The sequence below is a fragment of the Pseudorca crassidens genome, chromosome 15 (genome assembly GCF_039906515.1).
Source record: "Pseudorca crassidens isolate mPseCra1 chromosome 15, mPseCra1.hap1, whole genome shotgun sequence".
NCBI lineage: Eukaryota > Metazoa > Chordata > Mammalia > Artiodactyla > Delphinidae > Pseudorca > Pseudorca crassidens.
This window is the reverse complement of record NC_090310.1, coordinates 55,350,940-55,378,654: the sequence shown is the minus strand read 5'-3', so window position 1 is coordinate 55,378,654 and position 27,715 is coordinate 55,350,940. Positions and strand designations below refer to the sequence as shown.

Below are 27,715 nucleotides of genomic sequence, written 5' to 3'. Positions count from 1 at the left end.
CCCAGATCCAGAGCCATCTGAGAGGCACATGGAGGATTTTAGCATCCTGCTGAGGGGGAGCCTGCTGGGAGGCAGCATCCTGAAAACCTTTATGAGAGAGTTTCCCAGTCCTACTTTGAAAGGCACAGTTTGCTCAGGTATTGGGTTATGGCAACAATCTGTAGTCCTTTGAAACATCTTTTACTATCAGAGTTTAATCAACTGAGAAAATAAGAAATTATGGGGACTTCTGGGTGGCTCATGGTTAAGAATCTGCCTGCCAATTCAGGGCACACGATTCGAGCCCTGGTCTGGGAAGATCCTACATTCCACTGAGCAACTAAGCCCGTGCGCCACAGCTACTGAAGCCCGCGTGCCTAGAGCCCGTGCTCCGCAGCAAGAGAAGCCACCGCAATGAGAAGCCCGCACACTGCAACGAAGAGTAGCCCCTGCTCGCCACAATTAGAGAAAGCCCGTGCACAGCAACGGAGACCCAGTGCAGACAAAAATAAACAAATAAAAATAAATAAATAAATTTATATAAAATAGACAACTAATAAGAACCTGCTGTATAAAAAATAAATAAAATAAAATTCAAAAAAAAATCTTGTGGAAGTCTGTGACCAACATTTCTTAACCTCTAAAATATAATTTGGTAAAAACTTTGTTGTAGCATACTGGGTATTGAGGGACAGTGATCTCAGTTATCTATTGGGAGTGATAAAAAATTACCCCAAAATTCAGCAGCTTAAAACAACAAACATTCATTACCTCACAGCTTCTGGGGGTCAAAAATCTGGGAGTGGCTTAGCTGGGGGCTTCTGACTCTAAGTCTCTCATGAGGTTTCAGTCAAGCCAAAGCCTTGACTGGAGCTGGAGGATCTGGTTCCAACAAGATTCACTCATGTCACTCCTGGCTGGAGTTTTCAGTTCTCCAGGCCCCTCCACAGGGCTGCTGAGTGTCCTCAAGACAAAGCAGGTGACTTCTCCCCAAGTGAGTTAAGAGAAAGAGAGAGAGAGGTGGAGGGTGCTCAAAACAGAAGCCACAGTGCCTTTTATAATCTAATATTGGAAGCAACAGACCATCACTTCTACCATGTTCTATGCGTCACACAGGCCTACCCCACTACAGCATGGTAGGAGGCTATTCAAGAGTGTGAATACCAGGAGATAGGGATCATTAGGGGTCATCTTGGAGTCTTGGCAACCATGTGGGCTATTGGTCAGGTGGTCATTTCATTTAAAAGTCCATCATGTTGGGTCAGGTGAATTGATGTTTACTGCTTCTGTTGTTCATCTTCTTGAGACATATAAAGTGAAAATCCAGAGCTGTGGGGCTGTGAATGTGTGTGTTCATGTGTGTGTCCTTAAATCCCAACAATGAGGCCAATTATATAGTTTCTTATCATACAGTAGGGCCAAAGAGCTGATACCTGAGAGGCACAGATTGATCACCAAGCAGACTTTTGGATTTGGATGAACAATCTCAACCTGAACAAGACCAGGGACCCAGTACAAGGGAAAAGCCCCTTCTCTTGTGTCCACTGAAGGGGGCACTGACCAGGCTCAAGGTGTGGGAAATCTGGAGGGAACCTATTTTCAGTGGAACATCCTGGGAACACCTTCTCAAAGCTATGGTGCCTTTTAGCCCTCATTTTCCAAAAAGGGAAAGAGAGATCCAGTACCAGGCTGCTGGTAGAGCCCTTCCTTTATTCTCCCCTATATGAGTTCCTGGTCTGGTCTTGAGCAAGTCACATGCTTGCTCTAGAACTTAAATTCTTCAACAGTAACAAAGTGGTTGTACTAGAAAGAAAGGTAATCAGCACAGGCCTTCCTTCCGGCTCAGTCATGTTGCAACTGCTGTTTCACCAGGTACTGATCCACTGAAGAGTTACCTGGGCGTTCAGATGTGAAATCTACTGGTTTCTAAATGGCATTTTGTTTCCACTCAGAGACCTGTAACTAGCCAATCTTATGGCATGCAAGTGGAGGTACCTGACAGTACCCCAGTTTCTCCAATAACAGAGGGAATTACCGAGGTCTCCCAGGCATTCTGAGCAGTGTGCAAATGATTTGCTTGTTTCCACTCAACGCTGCTTTTCTAAAGGTTCGTATTTGTTATAACGGTAATAGGTTAACATTGTAAAATACAAACAAACTTAAAGAAGAAAGCTTAGAAAGAAGAAACTCTAGGATGAAAAGGATGGAAAGAAGTTGGGATGGTCTTCAAATATATCTGATGACTTATTTTCTCATAACTGTTAACATCACTTAACTATGGTTGCTGGGTACATGGAGGTTTGCTGTTTTCAGTTTTGTATGTTTCCTGCTTGTTTGAGTATTTCATACATTTTTAAAAGCAATGCTGAGAAGAAAACCATCTCCTTTTAAAACCTGGTGATAATCCTTAATCATTGTCACCATTTTTGTGATTTACTTGTAGCTCTTTTTTTTTCTTTAACCAAATAAGGGTCATTCTCTATGTATAATTTTGCATGCTGCTTTTTTTCATTCTGTAGAATAGGTGCATAGAAGGTGGAATTACTGCATCAAAGGGCATGCACATTTCCAAATTTGTTACATAAGTACTGCTAACACTCCAAAAGCCTGTACCAAAAATGTCTGAGAGTGACTGTTTTCCCACATCCTTACTGATATGGGTGAAAAACAAGAACTCATTGTTCTAATTGGCATTTCTCTGATTACTAGTAAGGTTTGAGCATCATCCTATATAATTTTCTTAGATATTTTAATTTATTCTGTGAATTATCTGTCCATATCACTGGCTCTTTATTTTAAATTGGGTTATTTGCTTTTCTAAAAAATTATACCCTGCACTCATATTCTCCCATTGAGAATATTCTACCACATTTGCTTCATCATTCTCTTATTCATTTGAGAATTATATTATTTTTTCACTTAATCATTTGAGAGTAAGTGTAGACATAATGCTCCTTCACTCATAAATACTTTAGTACAGTGTGTACTTCCTAAAATGGGACATTCTCTTATACAACTACAGTACAATTATCAAAATCAGAAAAATCAACATTTATACAGAGCTCCACTGTGGATTATTCCACAGACCTGATTCAGTTTTTGCCAATTGTCTGTTTTCTTTAGACATTATACTATGAGCCTTTTCTGATATCATCTAAATTCAAAAATATCATTTTTAATTGCTGAAAAATATTGCATTATATAGATATGCCATAATTTATTAACCATTTTTGCCAGCTACTATTAATATTTTTACTCTTACAAATAATGTCACTGTGCACATCAGTGTCCCATGCTTTTCGTGTTGCATCCTGCTGACACACACCGGAGCTGGCAGCTCTGAGAAGGAACATGTTTATGGTGTGTGACAGGGGAGACCTGGCTCAACTCTACTGATCCCTTTAAATAATATCCAGACAGACCTCCTCCTCTTCCTTTCCCCACACTTTCTCCTTCCAGCTCCTCCTGCTCTTACTGCAGGATCATTTCAGATTCTGCTAGAAAACTCACTTTTTGCATTCCATTTTCTTTCAGCTGGTTGGGGTGTGGGTGTCCCGCACCTTTGAGTTTTATGGTCTATCTTGCCCATTGTGCTTTGTGTCTTCCAGACACTCCTCCAAGTTGTCATCCATTGGTGGTGCCCTCCTGGCCTTCCAGCATACAGTGGATGCATACATATGCACTTAGATATTCTGAGCCTGGCTACTGATGCTTTCTTTAGAATAGACTCTTGACAGCCAAATTACAGTGTCAAAGCATTTGAGTCCCATAGCCCGCTGGGAAAGTGACACTGCTTATCCTCCACCCAGCAAGCTGGGAGGGGGCTGGTCTACCTGCATCCTGGGTAACATCCACCTCTTCCACAGGGGTCTTACCCACCCGGTGACCTCACTGAGGATAGAGTATGGGTGCAAACTATCATCTCGGGGTTTTTTTGGTTTTTTTTTTTTTGGCTGCTTTGGGTCTTCGTTGCTGCACAGGCTTTCTCTAGTTGCGACGAGCGGGGGCTACTCTTCATTACGGTGCGCGGGCTTCTCATTGTGGTAGCTTCTCTTGTTGCGGAGCATGGAGCTCTAGGCACGTGGGCTTCAGTAGTTGAGGCACACGGGCTCCGTAGTTGTGGCTTGTGGGCTCTAGAGTGCAGGCTCAGTAGTTGTGGCACATGGGCTTAGTTGCTCCGTGGCATGTGGGATCTTCCTGAACCAGGGCTCAAACCCGTGTCCCCTGCATTAGCAGGTGGATTCTTAACCACTGCGCCACCAAGGGAGTCCCCATCTTGTTGTTTTAATTTGCATTTCTTTACCAATTAAATGCAAATTCTTTTTAACTTGTGGTATATAACATATAACATAAAATTTACCATATTAACCATTTTTTAAAATGTATAGTTTACTGGTAATAAGTACATTGTACCATTCAGGACTTTTTTTTTTTTTTTTTTTTTTTTCCAGTACGCGAGCCTCTCACTGTTGTGGCCTCTCCCGTTGCGGAGCACAGGCTCCGGACGCGTAGGCTCAGCGGCCATGATTCACGGGCCTAGCCGCTCCACGGCATGAGGGATCTTCCCGGACTGGGGCACGAACCTGTGCCCCCTGCATCGGCAGGCGGACTCTCAACCACTGCGCCACTAGGGAAGCCCATCCAGGACTTTTTATACCACCCAAATCCAGAATTTTTTTTATGTACTGTCCAAATCCAGAGCTTTTTCTTCTTCCCAATCTGAAACTCTGTACCTTTTAAACACTAACTCTCTATTTCCCTCACTCCCACCCCTGGCAACCACCATTCTACTTTCTGCCTCTATGGATGAAATGCAGTAATTGTTTCGTATGGATTGGCCATTCACGTTTTTTACCTATGAATTCTTTGTAAATGTCCTTAGCCTATTTTCCCTATTGGAACATAAGTATTTTTCTCACTAAGTAGGCAAGGTTCACTAGGGAAATTGAAAGCAAATGGATCAAATATTTTTAATGTTTTAAGTGTTGCTGAAGGATTAGTAGTTTTTCCCTGCCTGGTTTTGATTCCTCAGAGATTTGCCTTCTTTTGCCTTCTCCTGGCTGCTAAGTCAGGTTCTCACAACTGTTTCCTCTTCTTAGAAATGGGCTCATCATTTTTTTTTTTACAGCTTTATTGAGGAATAAGTGACAATAATATAATTGTATATATTTAAAGTTTACAGTGTGATGGTTTGATATACTTATACACTGAAATGATTACCAAGATCAAAATAATTAACACATTCACTACATCACAGCATTAATTTAAATGTTATACACTGTATTATTTTGCTAAAACTAAATTGTAGCTCAGTTTACAACATGAGTAAACTCCGCAATGGGAATCAATCACAAAAAAAAAAAAAAAAAAAAAGAGAGAGAGAGAGCGAGACAGAGAGAAAGAAAAAGAAAAAGAATTGGGTTTGGCAGTTGGCAGTTCTCACGTGGGGAGCTGGGCTGCCCAGTGGGCTTTGGTGTCCCCATCGGACCATCGGCTGCTTGTTGCCTGGGTCTAGAGGAAGCAGGGTCATTTCGGCCTCTATTAAGGATCACCCTATGAGCAATAAACCTTGCTTCTTGCTTCTCATTTTACTGAGAAAATTCAAACAGCAGAAAAAGAACTCTCTCATCTCCTACCATCTGCCTCTGTCCCCAGAGGCCCATGTCTGTTACAGTGACTAAGTTTGTGCTCCTGTTTAAGGCCATTCTCTCCACTTGTACGCAATTCCCACTCCTCTCTCCTGGTCACGGACATCACACCTCCAATTATCTCCTCTCTCCTGCATTATTGATTTTCCCCTCTTGACTGGGTCATTCTTTCCAGCATAAAACCTCTCATCTTGAGAAAAAGAAATCCTCCCTTCACCCCATATTGCTCTTCGGCTACTGCCCCATTTCTCTGTTCCTTTTTATAGCAAAGGGCTGTGAAAGAGGAGTCTAGCTTGTCTGACACACTCTCTTCATTCTTCCTAATTTCTCTCCAACCCACTCAGTCGGGCTTTTGCCTCCCCTCCCCTACCTCCACACACTGCACCCCTGCTATTATTGTGTACTTGTGGTGCCTTTTGTCTCCCAGCTCCCATGGTCAGTTCTCAGTCCTCATCGTGTTTAACCAAACAGCACAGTTGATGCAGCTGGTCACCCCCTTCCTGGACACCTGTTCTTCACTTGGCTTCTGGGACACCCCTTCCTCTTGCTTCTCCCTCCTCTTCATTGGCTGCTCTTTCTCAGCTTCTTTTGTTGGGTTCTGGCTCTTCTAACTGATTTCCAACCCCTGGAGCATCTCAGGCTCAGACCTCAGGCCTCTTCCCTTCACCCTCTGCATCAGTCCCTCGGTGATCTCTTTTAACTTCTTTGATGTCAGCTCTCCCTGAGCACCAGACATGTACATTCAGCTACCTACTCAGTTGCTCTAGATGGCCATCTGATAAGCACCTCAAACTTAAGTTCAAATAGAACTCTTGATCCCCCTCAAACAAACAAACAACTCAGCCTCTCTTCTAATTTTCTTCTCTTCACCCAGTTCTTCAGGCCCCAAACCTATTCTCTGTGTCCAGCGCAAATAAGTCCCATAGGCTCTATCTCCAAGTTGTGTTCCAGGTATGGCAGTGTCTCACCACCTTCATCACTCCACCCAAGCCCAAGCTGCCATTTTGCACTAACTCTGTAGTAGCCTCCTAACTGGTCTCCAGTCACATTCTTGCCCTCTTTGATCTACTCTCCAGCAGCAGCCAGAGCAACCTCTTTGTAAACTTTCAGTTCTGCCACTTCACTCTCCTGCTTAAACCCCTCCAGTGTACTTAGGACACAATCCAAATCTCTTCCATTGGTCTCTGGGCTCCACGTGATCTGGCCCCTCCCTGCCTGGCTATGCCCCCTCCTCCTCACCCACTTCTCACCAGCCACACACAAGCTTATTCCCACCTCTGGGGTTTTGCACTTGCAGGTCCTTTAGCCTGGAATGTTCTTCCACTGGAACATTGTTTGTTCCCTCTCTTCCTTCAGATCTCTACTCAAATGTGACTCCCCAGAAGCCTTGTTGGCCTACCCCATCCAACCTGTCTTCCCCATCCGCATCATTCTCTATCGCCTTCCTCTACTTTATATTCATCATGGGATTTATCACTGTCTCTAGTTAAAGTCTCTATTTGTTTGTTTATTGTCTGTTTTACCAGTGGGAACATAAGCTCCATGAGAGCAAGCTGTTTGTTTCCCTTATTCACTGCTCTATCCTCAACATTTAGAATAATGCCTGACACATAACAGCTGCTCAAGAAATTTGTGTTAAACAATGAATGAATGAATTAATATTCCTCTTCCACCATAATTGAAGAACTATCGTTTAAACACTGCAGTAGAGATCTGGGATGAAATATTAACCTGTGTATCTACTTTTTGCCTTGATCTAAAGTTTTATTTCCCAAATGAAGCAGTAGCAATGTAGAATCTACAAGATTCAGCTCAAGTTACCATCTTGCACAAGGATCTAAAGCCTACAGCTATCTACTGTCTACTTTTACCCTTTAGTCAAGAGGACTAGAAGTGCTACTCTTTATGGTAGCTATCAAACATAGTTTAAAGTGGACTAGAATTTTGACTATGAATTTTACCCATGATCATGGTTTGAGTGAAGTGAACCTCTCCTTCTTGGAAAAAGGAGGGGGCTTAGGGAATTGAGTGAGCTGAAAGCAAATGGTAACAGGGAGAGAAATATTACCAGTCATTGGATAAATCATATTAAAAGAAATCTGGATTCAATGTTTTAAAATAGATCAGAAACATAAGAAATAGAACTAGTTAAAATTATATACATTTGTATATAAATTGACCATATCCAGGCTAAAAAAATTTATCTTTCCCAAACTGGCATTTTTAAGGGAAATATGTTCCCATGGAAGAATTTAATGATGAAATCTCCAGTTTTCTGCAATGTGGATTGAAGTCTGTGTCTTCCTAACTGCCACAGTCATCAGAGGCGTTAGCTTCCTTTTCAGAACCACTAGATTGCTTAGTGTGTTGAAAATGGGGAGCTAGTGCCCCTTGTGGGGTCCTTAAGGATGCTGTCAGCACAGCCGCACTTGGAGAAGCATACGAAGTGAGAGGGTTTATTATATTCACAGGTCCTAGAGGAGGGAGGCATGCAGGCTAGGCAGGGGGCCTCGTGGGAGGAGCACAGGAGGAACAGACTCAGCAAGAGGGTCAGGAGCTGAGAGAGAGTGAGCACCCAGGTTCAGGCACGATCCCCACACAAGCAAAAGGTGTGAAGGGATTTTTACTGGTGTGTTTGAATGTCACTCAGTCACAGTCAGGGAAGGGCAAGAAGGGACCAGCCTCATCACACTGCGCATCTGGTCGCCTGGCGGGTGCTCACAGCCTCTGCTCAGGGGTGTTGAGATATCAAGAAAATAGGAGGTTTTAAAAATTGGCAATACACTCAGCTAAACCATATCCTTTTCAAAGTCCTTTATTGACTGTCTCCTGTTATACGGCAAATAGAGGGTGTCCTCCTATAAAACAAATTAGCAGTTTGAACCTGAAAGGATAAATATTCACAGTAGCGTAGGTTTTCTTGGCTCCTTTTAATATGAGTGTATGGAACAGTACTGATTAACAAATGTCATCTGCCAGCTGCCCCCTCTTGCAAAAAGAATTTAAGTGTACACACAGTCATGGCAACCTGCCCTGATGTCGAGGGAACAACCGCAGAAACGGACCATTCTCTGCAGCCCCCGTCTTTCCTGTACCTGGGACCCCACCTGAGGATGTTCAGGAAGAACAGAATAAGGCAGAGACCCTTCAGCACAGTCAGCAGCTAAGGTCAGCTATCGTCAGACACCCACCGTGCGGCTGCAACCCACCCCACCCCCCCGCGACATTTCTAAGAGCTCGTTGTTGCATTCCTCATTACAACCTTGCAGTGCACCGGGCAAATGAAGAATATACGAGTCTGGCTAGGGAGCATTTTCCCTTCCTCTCTTTCTCCTTAAGGAAAGGAAAGTTGTTGCTATGGAAGTTATTTGAGTTAAGGTAGTGAGTTGAGATGCCGTTTAAAAGAAGTCACGGGACATGCCCTGCTGTAATTACACGTCACAGAGCCCTGTTGATTTCATGACTTTACCTGCTGCAGGAGACCCCACACAAACATTATTGACCAATATTTTCCTTACGGTGTAAGTTCATTCTGTGAACTGGTTATTATGCATCTGAGTGTGTTGGAAGCATGTTTTGCATTTTCTGGACCAGTAGGGGTTGTGATGTGAGTGCCCTCACAGGCTCCCCTGGGCTGGAGAAAGGAAGCGGCTGCCCGTGGAGCACAGGGCACTCGGCCACACTATGTGAGTGGCCCGAGGCCCCTTTTCTTTGTCTTTGTTGGTTGTGAACTTGGATGCAGGTTATTTTTCTGTGCTGTTCAGGTTTTGCTTGTGGTTCTCTGTTGGTCTGTGATCAAGTCATTTATTTTTTTTAGATGGTAACAAAATATAATTAAACTTTATTGTCGAAGCTACTACAGGAAAAATTATCTAGTCTTGCCAGCTCTCACCACCATCCTCCTTTTTTTCCCATATTGAAATAACTATTTATGTGATATGTGTTTTGATAGTGTGAGGTTTCTTAGGAACATAATTATGGTTTTATGGTAAATCTGTGGGTTTTTTTGTTTCTGTTATTGGCCACACCTCGCAGCTTACAGGATCTCAGTTCCCCAACCAGGGGTTGAACCTGGGACCTCAGCAGTGAAAGCCCAGGATCCTAACCAGGGAATTCCCAACTGACTGTAATTTATTTGGACATAGTTTTTTTTTTTTTTTTTTTTTTTTTTTTAGATTTCTGCACAAGATTCTACATTGTCACTAAGGCAGAGTTTGTATAGGGTAGCAAGGTTTTCTTCAAGTAGCCTTACTTCAGCAATCTACACAGATGGTTTTCCCCAGAGTTGTTGTCACCATTGCCTTGCCTCCTCCAAGATCTTGAATTCTGAAGGGCCCTTCTCTGCCCAGCCAGAGCGGTCAGGCTAGCACAGAGGTTTCAGGACATGACTCTGGTACTAGACTTCCCTGGGTTTAAATCTGAGCTTCACCACTTACTAGCTTGGGACCTTAATCAAGTCACTCATCCTCTCTGTGCCTCAGTTTCCTCATCTGTTCAACGGGATGCCTCATTAGGAAGCTGTAAGGGTTAAGTGAGTTTTGTTAGAGCCTGTGGCATAGTGCCTGGCACACGGCAGTTTTCACATAAGTGCTGTAGTCTGTGGCTAGTCTGGCATTCCACCTCCCCGATGACCCACTCTTCTCTGTCATCATGACCTTCCATCCCCCAGTTCCCTCCTTCTCCCACAGGCATCTCCCTCTCTGCATTTGCCTCTAATGCCTTCCTCAGCCACCTCCTGATTTCCTTGCTGCATGACTACATCAGTTCAGGTCTTGGTGGGGAACAGAGAACACAGTCCAACCAGGTAATTTGAGGGAAGCTTAATAAAGAGATTATGTACAAAGCTGTGAGCAAGAGTGAGAAAACCACAAGGGGAAGCATGGCCAGGGCCTGAGAGAGTGTGCTTCCAGGAGCTGTGGTGAGTGGGCTGCCTGACGGGAGTCGTGAGCTTGGAGGAGGGATGCAGTCATCCCATGGCAACCACCCAGGAAGGGAGCCAGGGGAGTAGTCCCACCTTACCTTTCTCCCTCCTTGCATCTCCTGCAAGGCCTCTCTTTGGTTCTCAACCCCAAGAGAGAGGGCAGAGGTGCCCATCTGTGCAGTCCATGTGGTCAGCCTCCCAGGGCAGAGCAAGGTGGAGCCAGGTAAAGAGTGGATCTAGGTAAGAGGGTGGGTGGAAAATGTCTGCATAGTGCCCTGTGGTACCCCTGCTTTGCAGCCCCCACTCGGCCTTGAGTCATGGCCCCTTGTAGTCTGGCCCACACCCATCTCTCCACCCATAAGCCCTCCTGTCTCTGCCCTGGAATCCACCACTCTGGTCCCCTCCCCTGCCGCTCAGACAGTCTGCAGGCTGCCCATCAAACATGCCATGACCTGTGTACCACTTTAAGGTTTTTCATGCCCATTCCCTTTCCCAAGAGTGCCCTTCCCTCCTTCTAGGCCTGGAGAAGTGCTACATTTTCACAGGGTCCAGCCTGGATACCCTTGTTCTCTGCAGTCTTCCCCTGCCTTCAGTTAGATTCCCTCACAGCTTCATTACAGTGCCTTTCATGTTGTGGTCTGGAGGGTTATTTGTGGGGCTGCTTCCTCTGTAGACTTGATCATCCACTCTTTGAAGAGAGACCTCACCATACTCAACTCTGTATTTATTTGTGGTTGAAATAAAAATAAGTGCCCCCCAAAAATAGTTATATTGAAATGACTAATGGAAAGATGCGGTAAATATTGATATCACTTACCTGGCTACAGATGGTGTTAGTTATGAATAATGGATTCAGCATATTTAACACTTGGTTGACACTTGGTATCACATGTCGTATGTAACTAAGTCACCCCCAACTGCCTCTCCCTAAAATATCCAGTATTTAGTTGCTGTCTGGGGCACCCTATATGTCACTTACTAGAATTTATCTGTGGAGTTATCTATTTCTTGTCTTACCTCCTCTTCTAGATCTTTAGCTCCATGAGGGCAGGGACCATAGCTGTGTTTTTCATCACAGAATCTCCAGACTGTAGAACAGTGTATGGTACATAATTGATCCTTCATAAATATTTGTTGAATGAATAAACATATTGGTCTGTGTCATGTCATAACCTCAGGAAGCCAGCAGAGTAGGGATTCTAGGTGCCATGGAAGGGCCCATGAAGTTCCTTTTCATGCCTTTCAAGTTATTCCTTACTGCTTTAAGGGGTCATTTCTTTATGACCCCACTCTCCCATCAGTAGAATAACCACCCTTTCTACTTGAATGGGAGTAGATCTTGTACCAAGGGCAAATTCTTTTTTCCTTCCATCTCCATAGGGGATATACTATTGGGGGAATTTTTTTCCCTGAAATTATTCTATTTCTCATTTCTCTTTCCTTATTGTGTTTATTTGTAGTTTCTTCATCTGATGGTACCAAGCAAAATATATTTGATTGTTATTTGGATCATTTCAAACCTATTCAATAATATTGAAGATGTGTAATAAGCATTATTAGGTCTTATAATTGAAAATTGGCATCATTTTACATTATTCATTATTGTAATAGTCTAACCAGATTTTATTATGAATGAATGACTTCAGGGAGTTCTTTTTAAAGGTCACAAGTGATGTTTGATAACCTGAAAAAGATTACTTTTTGCAAACAGCAGCAACAACACAGCCTGAAAGCCTTAATTTGTTTCAGCCCTACCATTGCTCAATAATCTTGTCATCTGCTGTTTTTCTGAGGTTTAATATTATGAAAAAAATGTCCTGGAAAAGAAATTAAACTTGGAGTTTGAGATAACAGGGCTAATGTGAAGCTTATATACTGGAAATATTAAAAAAAAAAGACCCCGATCAAAAGCAAAACAAACAAAAAGCAATTAGTTTGGAGGGACTATCTAAGTAGGATTGTCTAAAGTGAAAACCTGAAAAAATTGGACAGATGGACTTCATAAATTTGGAAACTATTAACTCTGGAGCCATATTGTAACAGGTTTTTACTGATACATCTGTTACAAACTAATTGCCTCTTTTCTGCCTGATAACCGAAGTTTGGGTTTGGGGGTTTTGCAATAGAAGCAATTAAAAGCTCAACACTGTCATATTTTTCATTAATTTACCAGTGAGTCATTGGGTTTATACAGATAATTTGATTTATTTTGAAGATAATTGTAATTATAAGTTGTGTTTTACTAGACAACTTTTCCTTTATAATTTGCCTTTAATAACAATGTAATTTCTTCTGCCCTTCTTAGTTAACAGCCTTTTCTTTGGGAAAAAAATAAGCATAGGCAATGTCTATGAAGACAATATTTTTAAGGTAGATGAAAATAGAATGGTTTGGGGGCTCCCCATCTTTGGTGATAGATCAGATTTGGACCAGGCCTGATATAGGACTCCATCATTAGAGCCAGGAACAGGAAAAAGCAGAGATGGGCCCTTAATTCTCAGATAAGCTATGACACCTACTTGCAGGATTTCTAAAAACTGAACATTTGTGTACCCTGTATCCCATCAGTTAATGCACCCATATGTTCATGGAAAGGCATGCACTGAAATAGTCATAGCAGCACCAACTATAACATCCCTAAGTGGAAACCACCCACGTGCCCATGTTCAGTAGAATGGATAATTAAATGGTCATGTATTCATACAATGGTACACATACATCATTGAAGATGAACTAACTGCTACTCTCTACAACAACATGGATGAGTCTCACAAACAGAAGGTTGAGTGAAAGAAGGCAGATATCAAATGTATCTACTGTGTAATTCCATTTATATACACTATAAAAAAGACAAAGCAACCTAGGTGTTAGAAGTCAGAATGAGAGTAACACTTGGAAGGGTAGTAACTGGGAGGGGGCACAAGAAGGGCTTCTGGGGTTCTGGTGCTGTTCTGTTTCTTGATCTGGGTGCTGGTTATACCGGGTATGTTCAGTTTGTGAAGATTAATAGAGCTATGATTTAGGCACTTTCATATATATATAATTTATAAAAAGTTAAAAATATATCAATTTGAAAATATAACATTGCTATAATTTTCATGCCAGCTCATTAGAAATGGTAGAAGTTTACAGTGACACTTTGACAAAAGGTCCAGGCACACAAGCCCTGCATTGTCTTTAAACAGGACCATATTAATTAACTACCAAGAGAAAGCAGAGACACTTCAACCTAGCCTTGATCATTTTGTGGAGAACCACGGGAGTTTATCCAAATCTGCATTTCCTTTAGGAGCCAGGTCTGGGGTCCCAGTTCAGTGAACTCTTTATGGCATCTCTGACTCTGTTCTCTATAAGCTCTGAGTATAACTGTCATCAAAAGAACATGGTTTAGCATTTTATAGTGCTCTTGGTGTTTTATTTCTTTTGAGTCTTTCTTGACTGCAAGTTTGTTGAGGACAACACCCCCACCTTTCATTTCTCCATCCAGGGTCAGGCGTTTGGTGCACATTTAATAAATATTTGACAAATGACTGTTGTCCTTGAAGAAACAGGAAGATGAACAGAGACACTGCCTGAGACAGAGCAAGCATTTGCTTTTTTTTTTTTTTTTTTTTTTTTGCGGTACGCGGGCCTCTCACTGTTGTGGCCTCTCCCGTTGCGGAGCACAGGCTCCGGACGCGCAGGCTCAGCGGCCATGGCTCACGGGCCCAGCCGCTCCGCGGCATGTGGGATCTTCCCGGACCGGGGCACGAACCCGTGTCCCCTGCATCGGCAGGCGGACTCTCAACCACTGCACCACCAGGGAAGCCCAGCATTTGCTTTTAAGTGGCAATAGTTGTGTCGCTTCCTTTGAGTTGTCTCAATTTGATTTCTCTAGTCCCTTTGATCTCTCTCTCTCTTTAAACATTTTCTTGTTTACATGTTTACTGTAGAAGATTGGAAAATATAAAAAAGCACAAGAAGAAAAGGATAAACACCCATAATCCTTCCACTCAGAGAGAAACTCTTACAATTTTGTTATATTTTCTTTTTCTTTTCTTACAATGCATTACTTTCATGCTCCTTGTCCTCCTCTCCCCCTATTGTTTTCTTTTTTTCATTTCGTAAGAGTAATGGAAGTGAGCCTAGGAGAGACTTCTCCACATTTTTGAAGGATTCTTGGGTAGAGTGGAAACTGCATGTGTTCCTGCCTTGGTTTCCTTTACTCTCCCTGTGTGAAGGGGGAGCTTAGATGGAGCTCTAGGCCGTAGAATAGTATTTCATGATATTTAACTGAAGCTTCTCTTATCCACTGCTTACATTTTTGAGATTAGCATGGCTGGTGGGTATATTATACTCCAAATCACTGAAAAGACTTAGAATTCTTCCAGCATAGAGCCATTCTGTTTACTAATAGTATTGTTCTCAGTCTCATCCTGAAAGCAGGATGAGATCTTTTAGATCTCTTAGACTTTAACATCTTTTAGACTGTAACATCCCATTAATCCTAGGTCTCTGCTCAAGAATCTTACAGAAGATCTGCTTCTCCAGGAGGAGGTTTCTGGGCAGCTGTCCAAGGCTGTGCTGTTCTTTACATTTCTGGAACAAGGTGGTCATTGCCTTCCTGCAGCAGTGCTATGTGGCTGATGGGTCTGTCCTCCTGTCACACCCGGAGCTCCCCATCTGTCGTGCCCTTGGGTGCACACACCTTACAGTGTTGTACTTTTGCTTTTTCCTCTTAAAGTAGTCCTAAAATAGGCTCCTCTGCTTCTCCTCTTCCTTTCTTCAGTTTTTTGCTCCAGATTCCTCTGAGTTTTGTCCCTAGTTTCTCTTTAGAGTCTTAAAGGATTTAAATGATACTCATTTAAATGAGATTTTTCATTGGTAAGAAGAAAAATCACCCCTGTAAACCTGAAAAACTGTTTCTCTTGATCTTTAAAATACCTTAATGGGAACATTGTTTGTTCAGCTCAGCTCTGGTTGGGGACCTCGTGACATCTGCATTATCTCTAGGCCTCTGCTTCACCATGTTATTATAAATGATTGTCCTGAACAGAGTCCATCTAATGCAGATCCTGTGCTGTGTGTGTGTGTGTGTGTGTGTGTGTGTGTGTGTGTGTGTGTGTGTGATATGAGAGAGAGATAGCGACAGAGAGAGAGAGAAATACACACACACATACACACACAGAATAGTTATATAAAACCTAGCTGTACAAATAGTTATAGAAAAGAGAAAGAGGCTAAAGTTTGGATTTGCATCTTTATCATTTCCATTTTGTCTAAACCTTGGCCTATGTTCAGTTACCTGAGTGGTCCTATAATTCTCTTGCCTGGAACCCATTCATCTAAGAAGTGCCTGCTGTCCTTGGCATTGAGGAGACAAAACTTCACGTGTGTTTACATTTGATTCCCTTCATCTTTGTGACCCTTGGAATGCAGATATCTGCTTAAGCGTGTGTTCATAGATGTGGTATTTATGCCCTCATTGTCAGGAACGCAGTGCCAGTTTTGGGGAAAGCAGATCGGGAGCTACCCTCTAAGCCCAAGCCTTCAGAAGGCCGGAACAGAGCTGCCTGCCAGGAGGAAGGTTTATGGTGGAGGCTTCCCGTACCCAGGGTGAGAGTTTCTCCTATCCTGTGAGTGCTTTTCTTCAAATATAACTTTCCAAAGTTAAAAAAAATTATTTTGATAACGAAACTAATAGAGTGTAACTTTAGAAAAAGGGTCATTTCTATAATAATACAGGAAAAATAAATACAGGCTCATCCAACTAGGTTACATTCTAATTTGACTCATTATTTTAGTAAAATAGCTTTTTTTTAATGAAAAATAATCTATCGTCATTATGGGAAAAAAAAAATCTACAGAGTGTAGATGGATGAGAAGAGCAACAGTAATGAAAATGAGAATCAGTGTTTTCAGGGGCTTGGCCTGCTCCGCTTCCTTCCATCCTCCTCCAGGTGAGACACTATTGCACAAAGGCCTACGGTAAAAAGACCTGACTTATGCTTTTGACCCCACCATCTGGAACTTATTGGAAAACTGAGTCCCTTTTTCATGGAACACCTGCTACCATCTCTCAGGACACAGGAGGCGTTCTGCAGACTCAGTTTGGAAAATGAGAGAGGTTCAGCAGTCACACGGCTGGCCAGGGCCAGGGCCTGAGCTGGGGCCAGACACAGTTGCCTCCCTCTACCCTCCACCAGCTTTCCAGATTCTTCCCGCTACTTGTTGATGGTGTTTTGAGATTGTTCTTTAGCATTAAAATCTAGAGCAGTATATTAATTAATTCTGTCTCATTCGCTAAAACTACTTTCCCCAAGCTCGTGTTGGGCCCAGTGTCTCACTGTAGCTAGGACAGGGTCCCTGTCTCGAGGAAGCCACAATCAGATCTAAGAAAATAGCTGTGCACCGGCCTTCAGCAGGATGTGGAAGAGACACTGGGTGCCGTACACTGGACCCTGCGGGGCATGGGGTGAGCCAGTCAGCTCTGTCTGGGGACCTGCGGGGGCTTCATAGAGGAGGGGCCACAGGGACCCCAAGAAGCACTGGAGCCTCCAGGTGGAGAAAGCTGTCAAGGGGAGAGTCTGGACCGTGTTTGGCAGCCTGCGGGCGGCAGGGCTTTTAGCGGGGTGGCTGGTTGAGGAGCACAGATGGTGTTTAATGTCAGCTCTGAGTCACCCTTTGAAATTATACAGGTTCAAGGGGAAGGATCTGGAAATCCTCCAGCACATTATTTGACCTTCCACTCTCTCAATAACCATTTGGTGTCTAGCTCATAAGTGGAAGTTCTCTGCAAAATTGTGTCATACAGGAAAAGTCGCAGAATAATTTCAAGTAAAGAAGGTAGTTCTTATGCCTTAGCCTGTGAACCAGAGGGTTTATTCCCCTCCCCTTACAGTGCTTTTTACTAGTGTGTTGCCCACCCCCCAGCTTTGGCAGAGGCCTGGGTTCTGTGGATTCTCAATTCTTCCACCATCTCCGGAAATGACTGAATAAAGGTTAAATAAAACTTCGAAAGCAGGGCCAGAAGATACTCAGCTTTCGAATGTGATAGTGTTTGAGATGGAAAATTTATTTTCTGTCTAATTTTTTTTCTTGTTGCCTTGGCAACTGGTTGGTTTTTTTTTTTTTTTTTTTGCTTTCGATTCTTCTCAACATGAACTGCTTCCTTTGATTTAGCTAAGATGTGTGGACAGATTTATATCTTATTCAGAGTCTCTAGTGTAAGTGTTTATGAGGTATAGATTTTTCATTTTTCACAATCTTCACAAGGTTGAACAAGGATAAACAATTTCACATAACTGTAAGCTTGCCTGATTAACCAAACAAAGGCAAGTTACCGTGATCTTTTTTGTCTGATGTCAAGTACCATAAACATGATTCAGATTTGTTTTTATAAACTGTCACTAAATATTTTGATATTAGGCTTTTTAATGTCTCTGACAAGGTCTCTGTGAAAATTGTTTCCATAAATTATAAATGCACGTCGTTCCTTCTGTCTCCCCGTTGCTTCCTCTGCTCTAGCCACAGGGCCTCCTGGCTGGTCCTCATCCTTGCTAAACCTGTTTCTATCTCAGGGACTCTGCATTTGCCATTTCCTCTGCTGAAACCCGTCTGCCCCAGATATTCACACTGCTTCTTCCCTCGTTGCATTTAGGGCTTCCCAGTTAAATGCCATCTCCTCAAAGAGGACTGTCTGGACCTTTCTGTCTAAAACAGGATCCTCGTGCATCACTCCCTGGCCATTGTGGAGATGAGAGGATCCATCTCTGGAAAGCCTGAATGAAAATCAGTCACCCTATATGAAGTACACCAGCCACCAGTCTATAAGCCCTACCCATGGCAAGAGCTTCCAATTAGTGTTTTAATACCCCACCCTTAAATTATGAACTCATAGCCAAAGATCACCAGGTATTTGTGGAAATCCTCCATTGTAAAATGTAGAAACCAAGACTAATATGAAATAAAGAACTCAAAAGAGGGGCTTCCCTGGTGGCGCAGTGGTTGAGAGTCTGCCTGCCGATGCAGGGGACGCGGGTTCGTGCCCCAGTCCGGGAGGATCCCACATGCCGCGGAGAGGCTGGGCCCCTGAGCCATGGCCGCTGAGCCTGCGCGTCCGGAGCCTGTGCTCCGCAATGGGAGAGGCCGCAGCGGTGAGAGGCCCGCGTACCGTAAAAAAAAAAAAAAAAAAAAAGAACTCAAAAGAAACAGAGACAATGATGGAGCAGAAGAAATCTACAAAAAACAAAACAAACAGTGGGGCAGAGGAAGTCATCATAGAAATAATATAAAAAATTTAGGAGAGCAACAAAGGGGAGACCCGGGTCAACAGCCGTGGAGCAGGCCTGGAGCTGGAGGGTGGAGAGCTGCAGAGGCAAGTGCTCAGCAGGCTGGGGAACTGAAAGCCTGTTCTGCCAGGTGGACATGTGGACGTTACACTGAGAGGCTCTTGGGGGGTGTGGGTAGAGTTAGGGATAGTTACAAAGCAAAGCAAGCAAATGCAAAAGAGAAATAACTATTAAGCACAGAAACAATAATATCGTACAATAAAGCAGTGATCAACTTTATATAGTTATAATAAGTTAAAAACTGAATGTTGATTTAATTTAAAAATGTGACATAATTGTATTTAGAGAACAGGGGAAGGTAAGTCTCTATGCACAGGGGCATGTGTAAGTGTATGTGATGAGGCCTAATGATATCAACATATAGTGTCTAAGACTGATAAGTTATCATACAGGACCATGGTCATTAGACATAAAAAGATTTTAAAAACCAGGAGGAACAGCAAGTTGGAATGTAGACTCTGAGAAATGGGGAGGAGGATGGAGGAGGCAAGGAAGTATTGTGGGTTTTTTTTTTTAGTTTATTTATTTATTTATTTTTAGCTGCGTTGGGTCTTTGTTGCTGCGTGCGGGCTTTCTCTAGTTGCGGTGAGCGGGGCTACTCTTTGTTGCAGTGTGCGGGCTTCTCATCACAGTGGCTTCTCTTGTTGCGGAGCAACGGCTCTAGGCACACGGGCTTCAGTAGTTGCAGCACATGGGCTCAGTAGTTTTGGCTTGTGGGCTTAGAGCGCAGGCTCAGTAGTTGTGGCACACAGGCTTAGCTGCTCTGTGGCATGTGGGATCTTCCCGAAGCAGGGATCAAACCTGTGTCCCCTGCATTGGCAGGCGGATTCTTAACCACTGCGCCACCAGGGATGGTCCAAAGTATTATTGCTCATTGTCAGACTTTTATCCTCATCTGACTTTTAAAAGCTCTGAGCACATATTACTTTTATAAACATAAAATTTAGTTAGGAATTATCAATAAAATATAAGTGTTGAGCAGTCCTACTTCTGTGCACGTCACTGATTCAGTCTGATGTACGTTTGATTAATAAATGAATTCAGTCCAGTATCTGGCTGATGTCTTTGGTGGGTAGGCTCATTTGTTTAACCAGATCCATTTGCACTTGCACATGGAGTAATTAATTCACACTCACTTTGTTGGAAGTCATGCTGAAAACATTTATCATTTCCTTCTGCACCGTGGAGATAGATTAGACTACAGCTCATGGTTATTGAGGCTGTGTGCTCATTAAAGATGGAGTATGTGTAACAAACTGAGCTTTTTAATCACTTTAGATTTAATGACGTACCTTTGCCATGTACTTAATCTTCAGCAAATATTTACCCTTCCCAAACTGACAGTTTTGTGATTTATAACTTGTCATGTCAGATGAAGCATTTCCTCTTTCCCCCACCCCAGAAGGGTCTCTGTTCCAAATTATAGTCTTTAAAAAGTAGCTGACACATTCTCCTCTGTGGGGAACTTTCAACATTTCCATCCTATGACTTGGAAGTGACCCTTCTCACTCCTCTCAGCCTTAGTCCGTACTTATTGATATATTTATTTTGGATACAGTTTAATGTTTTTATTCTGCTATCTGGGTCATTCTCATAGAGAGATGGATGGGTGGGTGAATAGATGGAGAGAGAGAGAGAGATAGGCAGACTGACAGATGGAACTGTGTTAAGGATGTGTGGAAATACAGTTCCAGATAACAGAGAATACACCGCAGGTTTTAGTCTCAAGGTTTCCAGTCCATAAGAGCTGTATAATGGTCAGCTTTCCAAGCAGAAGCTAAACAACCATCATTCTACTGCATGCAATATAGTTTCTCAAAATTTTTGATGAAACTAGAATCAGTAAGATGTTCCATTAGAAAGTCCTAAATAACTTCAAGATACTTTTAAATGTTCTTTTAATTTGTACCATGGAAGTAATATGAGGAGCTGGAGTTGGAGGTGGTCATTGAAGCCTGAGTATGGATGTTTTCCATCACTAGTTGGTGCCATAACCTTTTTCAGCTTTCTCCCCTGCCCCCTCCCCACCCTGAAACACTTAAGAACACTTTCTAGACCAAAATTAAAATGCAAATAAATTAATGATATATTTTTGAATTTTGAAGATGAGAAACTACCAGACTTAAAATTCTAGAGGTGATGTCAGGATTAATAGGTATAGTAAATTAGAAGTTGCTCTTCTTTATAAGCAAAAAAGTTTGTATGTCAGGACTGGAAACCTCACACCCATGAGCCTGCCTGTGCACTGAATAATTATCATTTTCTCCAATGCCTTATTAGTCTTTGGGGCCACTTCCTGAGTTTGAATCCTGGCCCTGCCACTTACTAGCTATGTGTCTTTGACCAAGTTTCTTAATCTCTGTGCCTCAGTTTCATTATCTGTGAGTCTATTAATTAGCCCACTTAATGCCCATTCCTACCTCCTCCTAGCATCATTTCTTGTCTTACAGAGAGTGGCAGTTTTCATTTCTAGAACTTGTTGCAGCTAGTGTTCTGGATGTGAGTTAGATCTGCTAATCAAATGCATTCCCATAAACCTCTGAATTCAGGCTTAGATTATGTGGGAAGAGAGATGGGGCTGGGACCTTCATTTCTAGCTGGTGTGGATAATGGCAGAGGCAGCATGGTTCTGAAATTGGCAACTGTAGTAATAGCTTCCTGACTTGACAGGCAGCTTCCTGATTGAGAAGCTTGGATCAGCATCTGTAGCAGCAGCTTCCTGGTTCTTTAGGTTCCAGCAGCCCCTTTGGCTGTTCAGTTCTACTTATTGATTTGAGGAGTAATTCCTAAAAGTTTAGCTTAGAGTCTGTCTCTGCAGTTCTCCTAACAGTGATGTGAATTATGTTATACTTCTTAATACCTCTCTTTCTGCTTAAGGTAGCCAAAGTGATTTATGTTGGCTGCAACTAAAGATCAGGAGCAGTAAACTTTGCTCACGGAGTTGTTGTGAGGAAAGATAAGGCATTTAAAGTGCTTAAAATATGTGGCATGCCTTTTTTTTTTTTTTGGACATTCTTAGGGTTTTTTCTGGCCTCAGTCAATGGTATACCTACAACCGTGAATAACATAGATATTTATTAGTTTGTTGGTTCATCATTCACTCATTCATACATTTATTGAAACAAATATTTGCGAATGGCTATTCTAATCAAGACATATTCCAGCTATCTTAGGGCAGCTGATCCTAACTGAACATTAGATGAACATTAGAATCATCTGGGAATCTTTAAAAAAAAAAAACTTAACGTCTATGCCACATTCAAGACTTATTGAAGACAGGGAGTGTGTGTGTGTGTGTGTGTGTGTGTGTGTGTGTGTTTGGTTTTTTTTTTTTTTTTTTTTTTTGCGGTACGCGGGCCTCTCACTGTTGCGGAGCACAGGCTCCGGACGCGCAGGCTCAGCGGCCATGGCTCACGGGCCCAGCCGCAACGCGGCATGTGAGATCTTCCCGGACTGGGGCAGGAACCCGTGTCTCCTGCATCAGCAGGCGGACTCTCAACCACTGCGCCACCAGGGAAGCCCGTGTGTAGATATTTTTAACATTGAGATACAATTCTTATAAAGTGCACAAGTCTTATGTGTTACAGCTTGGTGGATTTTTACATATGTATACCCAATTATCTATGACCTAGGTCAGGGTATAGGAAAACAGAAATACGCATGGGGCTTCCCTGGTGGCGCAGTGGTTGAGAGTCCGCCTGTGGATACACGAGTTCGTGCCCCGGTCCGGGAAGATCCCACATGCCGCGGAGCGGCTAGGCCCGTGAGCCATGGCCGCTGAGCCTGCGCGTCCAGAGCCTGTTTTCCGCAACGGGAGAGGCCACAACAGTGAGAGGCCCGCGTACCGAAAAAAAAAAAAAAAGAAATATGCATGAAAGATTTATTGTGTGCATGGGGTTTGGGGGGCTCCTTTTAAAAGAGTTGAAGTTTCAAATGCATTTGAGGTTTTGCCACTCAGAGGTCAAAAAATTTTAGTTATCTGGAATGACCAGTATAACTAGGTCATTTTCCTCTTTTTCCTTCTTCATAGTCCCCTACAAATTTGTACCCCTTTCTAGGTTTATGCAAGAAAACGGTTTCATTTATATGTGAAATGAAATGAATTTAAGAAGGATCTTAGGTAACAAAAAATCAATAAGGCAGTAAATGTTACCGCTAATAAGTTTGTGAGTCATAACCTCTGTTCTGTTTATCTTCTTATGATTGGCATAGTTCATTGGCTAAAAGAAAGTTTGCTTTCTTAAAATTAAGCTATATTTCTTCTTTCATGTGATCTCTTCAAAGAGAGTGAATATCATGAGAGAGTAAAAATAATTATTTTCCTTTTTTTCCCAAAGAGTGCTTGGTCTGTAGGCCAATGGCTGCACAATTAATATTGCAATACTGAGGGCACTAGAGTAGCAGCATGAGCTGACTTAGGAAGATCAAGTTAGTAATTTTTGAAAAACATATGGAAACAGTTGATTACAGAGAGAAAATGACATCTGCAAAACATTAAAAGCATCTACATTTTTAATAAAACCAACTAGAACAACTTTGAAGTTGAATGATTTTGCATAATTAATTCATTACAGAATGAAACTTTTGGGAAACAAAATGTAGAATAAGCTACACTTTTAAGGTGATCACCTGTGATTTGGGATCAAAGTCTAGCATTGGAATACCATTTCAAGTATAGCTGAACTATATTAGTGAATCACCAAAAGGAATAGAAAACATGAAAATTCTATGTAGCTCGTTCCTCTGCCTTAAGATAAAACCTCCATAAATTGACTGAGGTGGTATGAATATTGTACATTTTAAGCACTCTTAGAGGATGAGCTTTGGATGTGAGGGAAGTCTGGCTATGACATTTATGATTTTGTTAAATGGCCAGTTAAATGTCTTAATTTCCTCATTTTTTCCTGAGTGGCCCTGGGTTGGCAGTCATTTTCTCTTAGAACTTTGAAGATATTATTTCACTGCCTTCTTGCTTGCATTGCTGCTATTGAGACATCAACAGTCAACTTAATTATCATTCATTTATAGGTAATCTGTCTTTTCTTTATGGCTGGTTTTAGGATTTTTATTTTTGCCTTTGATAATCTACAGTTTTATCTGGTACCTAGCCACAGAATTCTTTTTATTTATCCTGCTTGCAAAACACTGTGATTACTAAATTTGAGAATTCATGCTTTTATCAGTTCTAAGAAATTCTCACTCATTAACTTATTGTCATTGCCTTTCCTACAGTCTCTCTATTATCTTTTTCTGAAATTCCCATTAGATGCACGTTAGAACATCTCACTTTGACTTACACATCTCAGTTTTGTTTTGTTTTGTTTTCTCCATCTCTGTTTCTGTGGTAAATTATGAGTAAATCTTCAAATCTGATTTCCATTTTCTAATTTTCTGTCCAGCAGTGTCTAATCTTCTGTTTTACCTATCTACTGAGGTATAAATACCTATTATTATAATTTGACATTTTTCTAAGCTTTTTTTCTCTTTTTCTAATTTACCTGTTTATTTTTTGTAGTCTCTTGTTCTTTAGTCAAACTTCTGAATCCCTATTTTATTTCGTTAACAAAAACACATTTATTTTATATTCTATTAACTCCAATAATCTGTTTCTGTGAGTCTCATTCTAGTGCTGGTGCTTTTTCTTTACTCCCTCTCAACAAAGGTGCCTTGTTTAAATGGGTATTTTGTGAGTATTGTTTTTATTGTAAACTCATATTCCATGGAACTTTGTGTGTAGGGTTTCTTTTGAGATTTGGAGTGAGAGTACAATCTTCTAAAAATGGTTTGCATTTGCTTTCTCTAAACATATGAGAGCACATTAATCTGGAACCATATTAAAATAAATACCTGGCATAGAGGATTTTAGATCACAGAATAGTCTCAACTCAGGCCACAAATATATGTGAGGTTTGGCTCATGGTTATATTTCTGGAGAGATGGTTCTTTTTTTTCTCTCCACTCAGAGCAAAGCCAAGACAGACAAGTTTTTTTAGTGCAACCCTTTTCTTTATTTTTATTTTTTTTATTTTTTAAAAATATTTTTAGCCTCGCCACATGTCATGTGGGATCCTAGTTCCCCGACCAAGGATTGAACACATGCCCCCTGCAGTGGAAGCTTGGAGTCTTAACCACTGGACCACCAGGGAAGTTCCTACAACCCTTTCCAAGGCACATTTCTTTCTAGTCCATCTTTTCTCTAAGGGTGGAGCTACAGGGCTCTCGGCCTTGTGCAGTGAGTTTCCTTTCAAGCACCCCATCTGGCCATGACCTAGACTTTGTGTCCTGAATGCTGTGTGGCCATTAAAGCTGATATGCTAGGTTTAGGCACCAGCTCAGGATTCACTTACCTCTTGGAACACCCACTCTTGTTTTCCTTTTGGTCTCTGAGGACTTTCTTTACTTTATTCCAGCTTAGTCATGCACAGTAAGAGATTTTTAAAAAATATCTTAGCCAGCATTTTTAGATATTTGGTCACAGGGAGGATTTGTCGTATCCTTATAAAGGTGGAAATTTAAAATTCCATATTTGCACCCACTTCTAGCCCTTCTAGCTCATGTTTCCATGTTAGAAACATTTTCAACATAAATACATCCTAAACCCCTCACAGCCCATATTTTCTGTCATTCAGGCAGCCTTAGCTTTCACTTCTCTGCTGTTTATAGGCCTTTTCTGCATAGGTTGTATATTACGCTATTTAAAAATTTTGTTTATGGCTTTTTTCCCACTTCCACTGAGTTTTCTGTGTTCTCTGAGGTTATTTGTTACAGAAGAGAAGGTGCAAAGCTTTGCCTTTCTTCAGATTCAGCTGTTAGTGAGAGAAGGGAGAAGAGAGAAGGAAATTAAGAATTATCTACTATAATTGTTCTCATTGTATTTCCCAGTCTCATCTTGCCTTTTAAAATTTAACTCAGCACTACAATTCTGACTCAGCCAGCAGTCATTCTGTGAACCCAGATCTTTTCTTCCTAGTTTCTCAATCTTTTTTTTAATTTTTAATGTAACCTGTTTCTCTTTCATATGTATTTATTAACCTAAACTTTCCCTGAAGCTCTTCACTTGATCTCCATCTACTTCCAAAACAACCACCCCCACAGACTCCCTGGAGGTTGAGTCATTTCAGTCCCACCCACACTCTGGTGCTGGTGCTCCTTAGGGGGACAGATGAGGGCTCCACCAGCCTGGGCTTCTGTGTTTGACATGCCCACACGCTGAGGAATCTGCTGTTTCCACCCACAGTGGGATTGTGTTTGCTTTGCAGAGCATGCACTTGGGACCTCTCTGTAATCATAGTCCTACTGCTGTGAGATGGGCAATGTTCACTAATGATTCATCCCACTAACTCTGACACCAGGATGGAGCAGTAAGTAAAAGTGATGTTCCTTTCAGTCAGGAATGAATGCTTGTTCATCTAGACTTTGCTTATAATGTTAATTTATCACTGCAGAAAAGACCTACAGGAGCATTTACAATTCACTTTTTTAAATCCTGGATGCTGGGACTTCCCTGGCAGTCCAGTGGTTAAGACTTCGTGCTTCCAATGTAGGGGACTCAGGTTCAATCCCTGGTCAGGGAACTAAGATCCCACGTGCCTCATGGCGTGGCCAAAAAACAAAAAAATAGTCCTAGATGCTAAATGGCAAATAGTTTAATACCTACATGTAACAACTCTGCTTCTGGTACTACTCTTGTCACTGTGATAATTATAAAGTAGCTTATATTTGTTGAGCCCTTACTACATGCTAGGTTTTATACTAATAAATCATTTAATTCTTACAACAGTCCTATGAGGCAGAGCTATTATTCCCATTTTACAGATGAAGACATGGAGATTCAGAGATGTAAAGTAACTTGCCCATGGTCACATAGGCAGTAAGTGGCCATGGTAGGACTAAACTCAAGTCTTCTAAATACAAAGTCCACGCTCACCAACATCTTATCTGTCAGGACAAAAATATTCAGACTTCTAATCTATGACTATGAGCTTTTTTACAATAGTCAGAACTTAAATCCACATTAGCCTGTCCTTTAAGGTAGCAAATTTGAACATATATGTATATTGAAACCATGCTGCTTGCTATTGCATAGAACTGACTTTGGAATTCCTTTTTGAGAACTACTTTCAGAACCAGCATGCAAAACAAAAGAAAAGCAATTTCCTTTTGGAGATAAACCTTGCTTTTTAACCCATGCCCAGTTACCCTGCAGGATCACCTACATTATTTATCAGATTTCACTCCTAATGCCTCTTTTTTCCAAAAGGGTAATTCTGTCTTCTGTGGATGGAGATTTGCCACCAATGAGGACATCCAAAAGAAGTTTCCTTCAATTTGTTAATATGGTTGATTGTATAACATTGTATACATTGTATAACATTGTATACATTGTATAACAATGTATTACATTGATTGATTTGCGTATACTGAAGAATCCTTGCATTCCTGGGATAAACCCCACTTGATCATGGTGTATGATCCTTTTAGTGTGCTGTTGGATTAGCTAATTTCATCTCAATAGATGCAGAAAAAGCTTTCAACAAAATTCAACACCGATTTATAATAAAAACCCTCCAAAAAGTAGGCATAGAGGGAACTTACTTACCTCAACATAATAAGGAACATATATGACAAACCCACAGCCAACATGATTCTCAATGGTACAAAAATGAAACCATTTCCACTAAGATCAGGAACAAGACAAGGTTGAGCACTCTCACCATTATTATTCAACATAGTTTTGGAAGTTTTAGCCACAGCAATCAGAGAAGAAAAAGAAATTAAAAGAATCCAAATCAGAAAAGAAGAAGTAAAGCTGTCACTGTTTGCAGATGACGTGATAC

At 41.7% G+C, this 27,715-nt stretch overlaps 1 protein-coding gene across 14 annotated transcripts in view; it reads left to right on the top strand.

Moving 5' to 3' along the window:
• The window catches only part of SHLD1 (shieldin complex subunit 1), a 111,418-nt gene that overhangs the window by 47,255 nt on the left and 36,448 nt on the right, over positions 1-27,715 (top strand). The window contains exon 4 of one of the 14 annotated variants that reach the window (XR_010935154.1): positions 26,138-26,239. The exons of 7 other annotated variants lie outside the window; for them this stretch is intronic. Coding sequence is in view for 6 of the 7 variants with exons in the window: in XM_067707528.1 (XP_067563629.1) it covers positions 6-172 (167 nt within the window). In the remaining variant the exon portion in view is untranslated. Of the gene's footprint in view, positions 1-5; positions 245-268; positions 585-1,931; positions 1,961-4,430; positions 5,396-16,019; positions 16,164-26,137; positions 26,240-27,715 lie in introns of those variants that run through there. 6 more of the 14 variants (XM_067707530.1, XM_067707531.1, XM_067707533.1 and 3 more) reach the window with 6 other exon arrangements.